The sequence below is a fragment of the Mytilus edulis genome, chromosome 13 (genome assembly GCF_963676685.1).
Source record: "Mytilus edulis chromosome 13, xbMytEdul2.2, whole genome shotgun sequence".
Classification (NCBI taxonomy): Eukaryota; Metazoa; Mollusca; class Bivalvia; order Mytilida; family Mytilidae; genus Mytilus; species Mytilus edulis.
This window is the reverse complement of record NC_092356.1, coordinates 27,540,116-27,554,195: the sequence shown is the minus strand read 5'-3', so window position 1 is coordinate 27,554,195 and position 14,080 is coordinate 27,540,116. Positions and strand designations below refer to the sequence as shown.

General features: G+C 31.3%; 1 protein-coding gene across 5 annotated transcripts in view; it reads left to right on the top strand.

The window, feature by feature from the left end:
- The window catches only part of LOC139502192 (uncharacterized), a 55,948-nt gene that overhangs the window by 22,966 nt on the left and 18,902 nt on the right, over nucleotides 1–14,080 (top strand). For all 5 annotated transcript variants that reach the window (XM_071291616.1, XM_071291615.1, XM_071291618.1 and 2 more), the window contains exons 2-4: nucleotides 1,929–2,291; nucleotides 3,273–3,420; nucleotides 7,486–7,576. In XM_071291616.1, coding sequence (XP_071147717.1) covers nucleotides 1,929–2,291; nucleotides 3,273–3,420; nucleotides 7,486–7,576 — 602 coding nt within the window. The remainder of the gene's footprint in view (nucleotides 1–1,928; nucleotides 2,292–3,272; nucleotides 3,421–7,485; nucleotides 7,577–14,080) is intronic.

Sequence of the window (14,080 nt, the reverse complement as noted above, 5' to 3'; positions counted from 1 at the left end):
CCAGGTAAGATCTTTTTTTAGCATTTTCTTTAACTCAGGGGATTTATCATTCATGTAAATTGGTATAAAAATATATCAGCAAAGAACTTATAAAAGATGTTATGAAAATTAATTTGTTTGTAAAGTGATCTTATCTAAAGTGTAATGTGTTGGTTAGTACAAATACTTGTGTTTTATATAGTTGAACATAAGAGATCTTTGGAGCACATGTTACTATTTGTACTTTATATATGTGTCGACTTCAAAAAGATCCCCTACTAATTTATTTACCTGATGCTTACTAAAGGTATAATAAAATTGAGAATGGAAATGGGGAATGTGTCAAAGAGACAACAACCCGACCAAATAAAAAACAACAGCAGAGGGTCACCAACAGGTCTTCAATGTAGCGAGAAATTCCCGCACCCGGAGGCATCCTTCAGCTGGCCCCTAAACAAATATATAGATAATGAACGCCATACTAATTTCCAAATTGTACACAAGAAACTAAAAATAAAATAATACAAGACTAACAAAGGCCAGAGGCTCCTGACTTGGGACAGGCGCAAAAATACGGCGGGGTTAAACATGTTTGTGAGATCTCAACCCTCCCCCTATACCTCTAACCAATGTAGAAAAGTAAACGCATAACAATACGCACATTAAAATTCAGTTCAATGTATTCTTCACATTTTTCATAAGGAATAGTGTCAATATTATTGAAAAAGATATTAGAGTAATAATTTAAATACTGAAAGTAAGAAAGAAGAGGGGGGGGTAGGACCTTCATTTGGACTCCTTAATAGGGTGTTTTTTAAGCTCGGGAATTTTCATATTCATTGTTATTCATTGTTATGGTCTCAGCAGTTAAAAAAATGTATAAACATAAATGTGCATGTTGAGATTTCACAAACATGTTTAAGCCCGCCACATTTTTGCGCCTGTCCCAAGTCAGGAGCCTCTGGCCTTTGTTAGTCTTGTATTATTTTAACTTTTAGTTTCTTGTGTACAATTTGGAGTTTAGTATGGTGTTCATTATCACTGAACCAGTATATATTTGTTTAGGGGCCAGCTGAAGGACGCCTCTGGGTGCGAGAATTTCTTGTTGCATTGAAGACCTGTTGGTGACCTTCTGCTGTTGTCTGCTCTATGGTCGGGTTGTTGTCTCTTTGGCACATTCCCCATTTCCATTCTCAATTTTAATTTTATGTTTAAAATAGAAAGGTTTTGTGTTCTCTTATGTTAACATGATTATGCACAATTAAGTATTACAATTAAGAGGACAATTGAAAAAAAAGAGTTTAAATGAAGAAATCACATACTAATAAATGTAAGCTGGTTGCAAATAAATATTTCAGCTGGTTTGTTATTTTTTATTTTAATTTTAATCCATAAAGAATGTAAAAGATATTATTGGAAAAAAATAATTAAGGAAACCAGTGAAGAACTCCCCTCCAAATCTCTTTAAGTTGATATTATGACTCTCTATACTGCTATTCCACCAAAACAGAGGGAAAAAAGACACCAGTTTCCCTAGGTATGCATGTACTTCATAAATCAGTGTTCTCACTAAGGTGAGTCCATGAGTCCTGGACTCTTGAAAATCTGTTTGAACTCACCATTTTCAAAACTGGTGAGTCCAACGATGCATAAAGATTGTAAAGTTGTGTATAAACTAAACACACATATTATAATTGTAGGGTAAGAGTTTAAAAGTAATCTGAATTTAATGTCATTTCAGTCATGAAGATTAAAATAATAAACCATATTGCAATAAAATATCTTCTGTTTACTGTAGGACTCACCATGGTCAAAAGTGAGGAGTCCCTGGACTCACCTTCAAAATCCTTACTGTGAACCATGATAAATCAACTTTCAATAATTCTTGAGTCTTCACTGAATACTACAAAACATTTTCATCATTTTATTTTTTCTTTTCCTCTTTTTAGGATGATGAGGAAATAGAAGGTGGCAAATATTATGCAAAGTCAACAAATGGAATAGACAATCCAGGGCTTAATGTTTCTCTGTCTTCCTTGCAAAAAGATCCTGAACAAAAACATTCTAATGACACATTAACCTTAGAGAAAAATGTTGGCTTGCAAAACTTCCATCCATCAGTGAAATGGAGGGACTCAGAAAAGTTAGAAACAAGAAGTTATCCAGAGATAAATCGTCAACTGGTGAATAAAAAATTGACAATGATGAAAAAGAATTCCACTGCCATGGAAGCCGAGGACGTACAGCAAAATGAGAAAATTCCCCTGAAAAGGAGGCTATCTCTTGGGGATATCCCCATGACAGAAACTAATGTATGTACATATACCTTCCAACTTGTAAAGCGATTCATAATTTTAATATTGTGGATTCATTTATTTTCGTGGGTATCAATTTTCGTGGATTGAGGAAAACTAGCATTTTCATGGATATTTGAATTTGTGGTTTTGGCTATCTCTGCACACAAAGCCCATAAAAAAATTGTAATTTGTAGAACATTTAAATTCATGGTTCATCTATCTGTACCCACGAAACCCATGAAAATATGTATCTAACGAATAGTAATGAATCCATAGTATGAAAAATAAGAACATATGGTATTAATTCAGAAGAGACAAATATATACCGTGGATTCAAATGAAATGGATGTTATCAATTGTAGACAACTGTATGGCCTTCAACAATGAGCAAAAACCATAACTGTAATTCCTATTCTTTGTTCAATCAAACATCATTGGTTTGTGGGGTGCTAATTTATAATTTGTTGGGTACTAAATTTGTGGATAAAGGGACTTTAAAATAAAAGCCCTCTCGCAAATTTGAATTGGATTGGACAGCTGGCATAGTGGAATTAGTTTACAGTAGTGTAAATTTCTAAATTTATTGTGTGCCTTTGTTATTGCAATTTGTGTAGATAAAAACAAAATACAAGATTAATTTAATGATTATCGCTATTTCAGGTAGAGCTCCTTACCAATATATGATTCAGTTATCAGAATGTGAGTTCTTATCTATTGCGATACTCACCTAGTCACATCCACCTTATCGCTATTTGTCCGCCATTACTGACATCGCAAAACTTCCCGTAAAATTTTGTCGTCCTAATAGAAAATATCTGACGCCACAATGGAAAGTTATTGTTGTATGACATCATAAGTACAAGTGGGACAGATTTCCAAATAACGATAAGGTGTATTATTCACATTTAGAAAAAAGACTAGCAGTAATTTCTGAATCTACATTATTCAATTTTACACTTATTAATTTTTTGGAATCTTAATTTTTTGCTATTGCAGGGCAAGCATCTTCTAAGCCCTGATGAATGTTTCTATATTGGGAGAGCTGATTCTACTGCCAGAATGTCTAATTCAGAAGCCAATTCTGTATGTCGTCATAGGATACGAATCACTGAAGTGGTGCCATCACACAGCAGTATTATAGATGGTAATGTTATTATGAACTTTGAACTTTGACATATTATTTATGTACACTACAGCCCTAATGGATTTTGCTTTTTCTACCTGCCCACTGTGGGAGTAATAACATGGCTTATTTCTCACCTGCACTCCATATAAAGTGAAAATGCATTTATATGTTATGTTAAAAAAGTTGCAATAAAGAAATAAGGGAATATAGTTTGATCATGTTGATTGCCAATGATGATCAATGATAAAGTGCCAAAGAGACAACAACCCGACCATAGAAAAAAACAACAGCAGAAGGTCACCAACAGGTCTTCAATGTAGCGAGAAATTCCCGCACCCGGAGACCATTAGTCTGCCGAAGTTCAAATGACGTAAATGTAAGCGATGATAGACCAGACACTGTGTGGCTGTTAAGCCCATATTGTATAGTGGGCTGTTCACAAGTATATGTATGTTTAACAGTGTCTCACTTCATTCATTTGTAAACAAATATTTTATTCTGTATGATATTGTTCTATTTTTACGTGCCATGATGCACAGTATAGAATTTTCAATGACTTTTCACAAAATCTCATCCTAACTGATATGAAATTATTTGGTGTAAGGATGTACTTAGGTGAAATTTTAAAATCTAGAATATAAAATTGATACTATAAGTCAGAAGAGCATAAGTTAAGAAACAAAATAAACTAAAAAAAATTGATAGGTATGGAGCTCTTTTTCAAGATATTTTTTTTTTAATGTCAGGAAATGGCTTAATCAAACTTTTACCTTATATTTGCGTTGGTATTAATTGGATCTCAAATCAAAAGAAAAGAAATCTAGAATCTGCTTAAATTTTGGTAAATGACCTATTACATGTATGAGCTATTAAAGTCTTAGGTCAGTTAACTTTAATGAGGAACTTCTTTAATGCTTGAAAATTTGAACATAGAAATGTAGAACCCTATTTTGTAACTGTTTTATTGTCTTTCTACCAAAAGTGTTCTATACATACATAATGTACTTTTTACCAAATATACATTTTGTTAAAAAATATTAATTTTTGCGAATTTTCCAGGTGAAAATGAAGGTATCATTTTAGAATTTTGTATGTGTGTATAAGTTGTAGAATTTTATAAGTACATCTGAGCCAGTGACAAGAATTTTATATATATATATATAGGTTAACAAATAAAGAAGGTAGACCTATATAAAGGGAAATAACTCTTAAATTCAACAGTATGAATATAATCTACGTTATTTAGATTATTCCAATCTGTTTTAGGTAAATGCTTAAAAAGCATTGAATAAACTTGACTTTTACAAGCACAGTACTGATTTAAAGAGTTATCTCCCTGAATCAAGATCTACCCACCTTAATTAGCAATCTAGCCTGAATCCTATAGAATGTTAACTTTTTACCTAAAATATCAAAATCGATATAGAACAAGCATGCATTTTTAATAAGTTTTAGGAATTTATTATATGTATACTAATTTTAAAAGTAGCAGCCTTGCCTTAGTTTTATAGAATTTATTTTCCTTACTCAATAACAAAATCCATAATGAACAAGCATGTATATATATTAAGTTTGCATGCTTTTAGCTAAATGAAAAATTATGTGTGTGTTTTGGGGTCTTTTTGTGTGTGACCTGAATGTGTGTCTAGACAATGCTAGAGATTGAAAAAAATATCTTTGAATTTGATAAAACATGAACAGAATCTTCTTAATATTCAAAAGAGAGTAATTTTTGGAATTTATTTAGGTTTGATTTTTATCAATTCTTTTAACTGATTTTAGATTTTTCCTTCTTCATTTTTTTTTCAAAAGTTACTAAACTTAGAAAAGGCTTTGAAAAAAATAATAGTTTTGAAAATGAGTTGAGGTGTTTTCTGATGAACTTATATGCTTTTCAGTTAATTAGAGTTCAAACCAATTTCAGTAAGCTACACAATTTTATTATATATGCAATTGTAACTACATGAAAGGACGTTTTTAGACAACAAGGAATGCAAATATATATACCAACCATTAAAAAAATCTACTTCTCATAGGCCTAATATTAAAATTTGTAGGTTTTGAACTAGTCATCACTTATAATCTGATAACAAACCATCACACTTCAGCTTCCCAAACGTACTTATGAGTCCTTAATACTGCAAATTTAGAAATTGTCATTTGCATTTATTATTGCGAGTTTGTCAATTTAAACTTGAATTTAAGCTTAGCGAAAGGTCATGCGACATAATCAGTCAAACAAACTTTATTAGATTAACTCTATAAGGAATGATCGTTTTCATTGGTCTTTTCAAACCTTCGACCTCACACCTGCGAAAATAGAACACACATACTATAACGTTAAATGGACTGATTAATATTCACGTAGCTGGTCAAGGTCGTTTAAAGCTTCCATCATCGTATTTGCTTTTGTTAACATGCTTTGTTAAAAAAAGATGATGCAGGTGGCAAACCATGGAACAGGGGAATTAAATGTAGTTTATAAACTCCAACGAAATACTTCATGAGGTTTTGCTATTCTCGGTTGAAAAACGAAAGTAAATTGTATATTGTAAATATGTACATGTAAAGAGAAACAATCAGTTTTTAAAAAAAAGTGTTTATTCATAAAATGTTTTGATAAAAAAGTGAGTTTCTTCTTGTACATGCATTTAGTCATCCTTAATTTCTTGATATTTTGTTTATCAGTTTATCATACATGTTTTGGTATGTATTTCATTTTAAATACAAATACATACTACATATATACTTTAGCGAATAGTTCAACAATGTTATGCAGCTCTATTCTTACAGTATAAAATTAGAAAATAAATGTTCATCCATTTAAAATCGAAAACAGTACATTTATATTTAAAAAAGAAGATGTGGTATGATTGCTCTTCTGATCCCTTCTGTCCGGTGGGCGTAGGTTTTTTTACGGATGTGTTCTTAAAAAGTGACAAATCTTAACTGCGGGATAATACCTTATAATACATATATAAAAGAAGAATGTGATATGATTGCCAATGAGACAACTCCCCACAAGAGACCAAAATAACACAGAAATTAACAACTATAGATCACCGTACAGCTTTCAATAATGAGCAAAGCCCATACCGCAAAGTCAGCCATAAAAGGCCCCGAAATGACAATGTAAAGCAATTCAAACGAGAATACAACATTTCTCACAAGTATTAATTTATTATTTTGTTCAACACATGCAAAAGAACTGAATAATCTTCGCCGATGTAACATTTCAATTTATTACAACAACATGCCTTCACTGAATTCGTTCAGGTGCACAAATGGTACGATTAAAGTTATTTTGTTTCTATTTTGAGGGACAATTTCCTCCGTTTATGGTACGCTTAGCTATACTGTGTGTATGTTTTATAGCATGGAAATAATAAAAGAGGAATGTCAGTGCAACCCATCATTAATTATTGGAATGGATCAGTATTATGAGATACTTATTATAAGTGACTACAACTTTGTTAGGATTATAACCTATCGTCAAGTATGAAAGAAATTAAAAGTGGTTCATATATTCATCCGTATAAAAGCGGCAAATGCATTTTATTTTATCCTTATATTTCTCATTATGTGGTACACGATAATTGAGTTGCTGCATGCATAAAGAACTTAGAATATTACTTAATACAAAATATCAGTATAATATTTCGACATCACTATTTGAAGTTAACAAAAGATCTATTTCATTCTTTTGACCAAAGGTTTGTAAACTAAACAATTTACGTTCGTAGTAACATAGTACATTCCATTGTCGGTCACCTGTGTCAATTCACGTGCACACTGACTACATTGTTGTTGTATTTTAATCTTTCGGCCAATGAAATGAGACGTTAGAAGTTGTTTGTTTATGATACGCCTGAATGTTATCAATGAACTATCAAATGCTAAACTTCACTGCATTTCACTGTATTGAGAAAAATCCTCTTTAATTTGTATAAGCTATTTCAGTATGCAAGTTTAAATTATTGTGTTTACAACTTTGTCGCATAATATTAAAAACCTCACAATAATATCTGAATCTACATATACTTTTCTAAGATTTCCATATTATAATTTGCCGTGTGTTTTTAGGTCGTGAGACAGATTGGAGATTATCATTACACCAATTCAGTTCCAAGAAGCAAAACAAAGAAGAAAGATCCAAGTTTTCAAAACGTATTCGGTAAGTTAAACAAAGACTTTTCAGAAATTCAAGCTCTGTAATCAACTAATCATGCCATAAATTATGATAAACAAGGGCATTATGTATGTCTTATAACACAACATAATAATGTACAAATAACAAAATTACTTATACTTTCTTCTTCAAATTTCTGCATGTTAGTGTCCATACGTCCCAAATTTGGTTTCCTTTCTCTGACTTTAGTTTGCCTTAACCAAATGTTATGAAACTTATATAATTGTATAAATAAACCAATTGTACAATAATTATACAATTATAAAAGGTATGTTCCCTATTGGAATTTTGAAAACAAGGATGAAACTTATACACAATGCTTATTAAGACAAATTAAGATCAAGTTTGAATTTTGGTAGCATCACTTTAACAGTTCTAGAGTTATACCCTTTACAAATGGAAAAATTGCTGAATTTTATCGTTTCCTTTCTGTAACTTTAGATTGTCTTTACCAAATGTTATGAAACTTATACACAATGCTTATAACTACAAAACTCGGGTCATGTACAAATTTGGGTAGCACCACTTTTTTTGTTCTTGAATTATGTCCCTTTATAACTTTGTATGTTATGCAAGAGGTGGCATCATCTGTGTCCCATGGACATATTGACCATTTTTTTTCTTTTGAATTGTCTTACCTGGTAAATTTTGTGATGAAGGGAGGGACTTTCATAGCTGACTGTAATGTTGGTTTTGTTCATTGTTGAGGGCCTTTCATCTGACATCAAAGTCTTTTGGAATCTGACAAATTGTTAACTCATCACATTTAGTTCTGTTAGGTTTTAATTTATTTATATTAGTCCACAGATGCAGAATAAAAAGACAGAGTTGTCTTTCTTAGTTCAAATATTTTTCAGCTGATGCAGCCATGCTTGATCTTTGTAATCAATCCAGATTTTAAGATGGTGCAACATTCTGAGTTGAACACATATCAATAAACTAATGCAGAATGTTTAAAAGTCATTTTAATCATCAACTGCCAATTTATAGCAGGCATAGGCGGATCCAGGGGGGGGGCCCCCCTTTCGTGGGAAAAATTTGGTTGATTATATAGGGAATCATTGAAGCATGACTGGAGTGGGCCCCCCCTTAGGAAAAGTTCTGGATCCGCCACTGGCAGGTTATTTGCCTTTAAATATACAAAAGAGAAGTCAAACAATTACTTAAATTTAGATTTTCACTTGCATGTATAAAATATAATTATTTGTAAATTAATATTAAAAAGTATTATATCTAAAGTAAGTATAGTTGTTAAAATTAAGTATTTTATCAGTATCGTCTGCTTGTTTAAGTAATTGAATACAATTTGGTACAAGCTGTGTGTAAAAATGATAACTTGTCTAAAGATTCTTAACTTAAATATATATTTTTATATATAAGCAATAATCAAGTCTAAATTGAAAACAACATTCAAACCTATGATTGTGTTGGATAACAACAGCAATTTTTTTATGTGTCATTGTGCATGTAACAAATTTCGTTGTAGAGGGGTCCAAATACAGCACAAACAACATTTTCCAATAGACCAAAAGGTACCAGTCTTGTATTACAATTCCAGTTTCCGGTGCATCTCAAAACATGGAGGGAAACAAAATAGTTCATTTTTTTCTGAATTTTTTCTTGACTCCATTTTCTGTTTGATTATAGCTTTATGCTGATTTGATTTATATATTATGCAACTAAAAGAGTGAACAAATATATTTTAACATATATAATAATGTAATAGTGAAACATGTATATCAAGGTGGTTTTTTTCCAACACCATACCTGACAATATGATTGGAAATTAGGCACTCGTATCTAATATACTATAAGCAATAGGTCAACTATATTTTGTGTATGGAATGATTGTAAGGTGTACCTGTCTGTTTGGCAGGATTTATATAACTTTGACCTCCTTTTCATGTATGTGTCAGTGTTAAGTTTATGGTTTGGTCTGTTTTCCAGGAACTATAAATAGTAAGACCTCTATTTTTAGGTTTATGAAATGATTGTAAGGTGCACATGTCTCAGCTGGTATCACCTGTTCTTGACCTCATTTTCATGGATTATTGATAATGCTAAGTTAATGTGATACTTGTAGACCTCATTTTCATGGATTATTGATAATACTAAGTTAATGTGATACTTGTAGACCTCATTTTCATGGATCTTTGATAATGCTAAGTTAATGTGATACTTGTAGACCTCATTTTCATGGATTATTGATAATGCTAAGTTAATGTGATACTTGTAGACCTCATTTTCATGGATCTTTGATAATGCTAAGTTAATGTGATACTTGTAGACCTCATTTTCATGGATCTTTGATAATGCTAAGTTAATGTGATACTTGTAGACCTCATTTTCATGGATCTTTGATAATGCTAAGTTAATGTGATACTTGTAGACCTCATTTTCATGGATCTTTGATAATGCTAAGTTAATGTGATACTTGTAGACCTCATTTTCATGGATCTTTGATAATGCTAAGTTAATGTGATACTTGTAGACCTCATTTTCATGGATCTTTGATAATGCTAAGTTAAGGTGATACTTGTAGACCTCATTTTCATGGATCTTTGATAATGCTAAGTTAAGGTGATACTTGTAGACCTCATTTTCATGGATCTTTGATAATGCTAAGTTAAGGTGATACTTGTAGACCTCATTTTCATGGATCTTTGATAATGCTAAGTTAATGTGATACTTGTAGACCTCATTTTCATGGATCTTTGATAATGCTAAGTTAATGTGATACTTGTAGACCTCATTTTCATGGATCTTTGATAATGCTAAGTTAATGTGATACTTGTAGACCTCATTTTCATGGATCTTTGATAATGCTAAGTTAATGTGATACTTGTAGACCTCATTTTCATGGATCTTTGATAATGCTAAGTTAAGGTGATACTTGTAGACCTCATTTTCATGGATCTTTGATAATGCTAAGTTAATGTGATACTTGTAGACCTCATTTTCATGGATCTTTGATAATGCTAAGTTAATGTGATACTTGTAGACCTCATTTTCATGGATTATTGATATTAATGCTAAGTTATTGTGATACTTGTAGACCTCATTTTCATGGATCTTTGATAATGCTAAGTTAATGTGATACTTGTAGACCTCATTTTCATGGATCTTTTATAATGCTAAGTTAATGTGATACTTGTAGACCTCATTTTCATGGATCTTTGATAATGCTAAGTTAATGTGATACTTGTAGACCTCATTTTCATGGATCTTTGATAATACTAAGTTAATGTGATACTTGTAGACCTCATTTTCATGGATCTTTGATAATACTAAGTTAATGTGATACTTGTAGACCTCATTTTCATGGATCTTTTATAATGCTAAGTTAATGTGATACTTGTAGACCTCATTTTCATGGATCTTTGATAATGCTAAGTTAATGTGATACTTGTAGACCTCATTTTCATGGATCTTTTATAATGCTAAGTTTATCTGATACTTGTAGTTAAACCTTTATATATTAGAATTTAGACATAAACTTTACCATTAGAATTTAGACATAAACTTTACCATTAGAATTTAGACATAAACTTTATCATAGGTAAAGGAAGAAAGACATTTCAATGTAAGCTTTATAGTTTCTATTAAAAAGAAATTGTGTCCAAACACACCTTTACATTTGGGCCAAATTCACTTATACCAAGTTCTGTTGGTTGTCTTAAAATGTCTTTTGCTGAATCACAGCACCAAATTTGGTTTGATTTGTTGCCCTGATTTGTATTTCCTAACAGATTAACTTGATCAGTAAACTATTGTCATCTTAATTTAGCCTCTTAGAATTGGGGTCATGCATATATGGTTGATGATTTAGTTAGAACCCTATGACTTCCTCAGATATCGACCCTGAATAATTAAATCATAGATGTTTGGATCAGAGGAAACTTTATTCAATGAAATATTTTCTCTCATTTTCAATTTAATCTGTAAAAGATCAAACTGTGTTTTCCCTAAAATAAATAAAATTTAAATATTGATTATGATGATCTTCTAGGAATTTTAGTCATGTAAAAAAAAATTGTTTATTAAATAGCTACTGAAAGTAATATATAGAGACAAGTGTACAAGGAAGATATACTCATGTAGATATAAAAAGGGAAGATTCTAATAGATACTGAAATTTTTATCAATAAAAAAAAGGAAATATGAAGTTAGATGGTGGGAGACAAACAGACAAGGAAGTAAAAAAGTCAGACATCTTTAAATTTTGAAATGGCGTTCGCAAGTTCAATACACAAAAGTCAGATTCCAGTTGGATGCCAGTTATGTGAAAGTGCAAATAAGATTAATTGGAAATGTATCCAATGCAACTTGTTGTTGTGTGATAATTGTAAAGACAGGGTCCATATTAAGATTGCGAAGGATCATAAAATACTAGCAATCAAAGATATCGGGAAACAGGACCAGTCTGGCGAAAAAGAAACAATCATTTTCAGTGAAGTCAAATGTGACAAACATTTGGAGCAGTCTTGTTGTCTTTTCTGTAAAACTTGTAATCAGATTATTTGTTTTAAGTGTGTAGCTAAAGTTCATAATGGACATGAGTTAATTGAAGAAGACGACTACAAAAAAGGGAATGTCGTTTTGATGCCAAAACAGATGAGTAAGACTCAGTTTGAAATATCCAAAGAATATACAACAGATCTTACTGATATTCACCTTATAGGAGTATGTTCTGATGGATCTATGTGGATAGCAGATAGTAACAGATCAAAGTTACAACACGTCAAACTTAGGGAGAATAGAACTGAAGTTATCACAAGTTTAAACAATCAGATTTTTGGAATGGCAAAAACCCTGGATGATTCAAATAACTTTCTTGTTACAACAAATTTGACTAAAATCCAATTAGTCAACACTTTAAAAGATCAGATTACAGATTCCAAGTACGATGTAAAACCATTGTATCCAATCTGTATTCATGAGACCAGGGATCATCGTGTCATCATAGGAGCCTAGTCATCTCCAGGAGAGAACTATTCTGCCACACAAAGATGTGTAGTTGTTGTAATGGATTGGGAAGGAAAAAAACTCCAGGAATATGGCAATACATGTACCGGTAGTAAGAAACGATTATTTGATTTGCCTAGACTTCTATCCAGAACCAAACATGACAAACATTTGGTCAAACATTTGTTTACCTACCCAGGACGTATAACCAGTACCAGAAATGGCAATATCTGTTTGGTGGACTGGTTTGATGAGGATCGCAGAGGTCGAGTGGTAGTGTTATCACCTGAAGGAGATATACTAGGGATTTATACTGGTCATCCTGATGTCCACTCTAATAACAATCCATTCATACCTGTAGGAATACTAACAACACCATCGACAGATAATATCGTTGTTACTGATTTTAACAATCTTTTATCGCTTATACTGACTGACCAAGGACAATTTATAACCTTCTACAACCTTCGTGACATGGGAATCTTATATCCATACTCCCTAGCTCTGTCTACATTAGGAACACTCTATATAGGATGTCTTAATGAAGCAGGAAGTACTTCAAAGTCCAAACTTTATGAGTTAAATTTTTCTGAATTCTAGTGATTTGTCTTCTTCTGTCGTCATCAGGAACTATCAATATTGGAAGTTTTGATGATAGCGCGAATTTGAATAGTCTAGAGTCTATGGATTCAAAAGTGAGATTCAGAACTAGTTAACAATGGAATATTAATTTTGAAACAATATAATATTTTTGGGAAAAAATGGAATTCAGAACTACTTTTACACTGGATTATTTAAAAACAAAAATTGAATTCAGAACAAGTTTAACAATGGAATATATTGAAACAAAAGTTATATTCAGAATTAGTTAACAATGGAATATATTGAAACAAAAATAATATTCAGAATAAATTTATCATAGAACAATGATTGTTTTTAAACAATGGAATATTTTGAAACCAAATTAGCTTCCGAATTTAAGTTTAACAATTTTGAAACAAAAGTGGAATTCAGAACTGAAGTTTAACAATGGAATATTTTGAAACAAAAATTGAATTCAGAACTAGCTCAACAATGGAATATTTTGAAACAAATATTAGATTCAGAACTGTTCTAACAATGACATATTTTGAAACAAAAATGGAATTCAGAACTAGTTTAACAATGGAATAATTTGAAACAAAAATTTGATTCAGAACTAGTTAACAATGGAATATACTGAAACAAAAATATTTTTGGAATTAGTAAACAGTGGAATATTTTGAAACAAAAATTATATTTGGAACAAGTTTAACAATGGCATAGTTTGAAACAAAAATTGAATTCAGAACTGGTTTAACAATTGGAATATATTGAAACAGATATTGAATTCAGAACAAGTTTAACATTGGAATATTTTGAAACAGATATTGAATTAAGAACAAGTTTAACAATGGAATATTTTGAAACAAAAGTGGAACTCAGAACTAGTTCAACCATGGAATATTTTGACACAGAAGTTTAATTCAGAACTATTTTAACAAT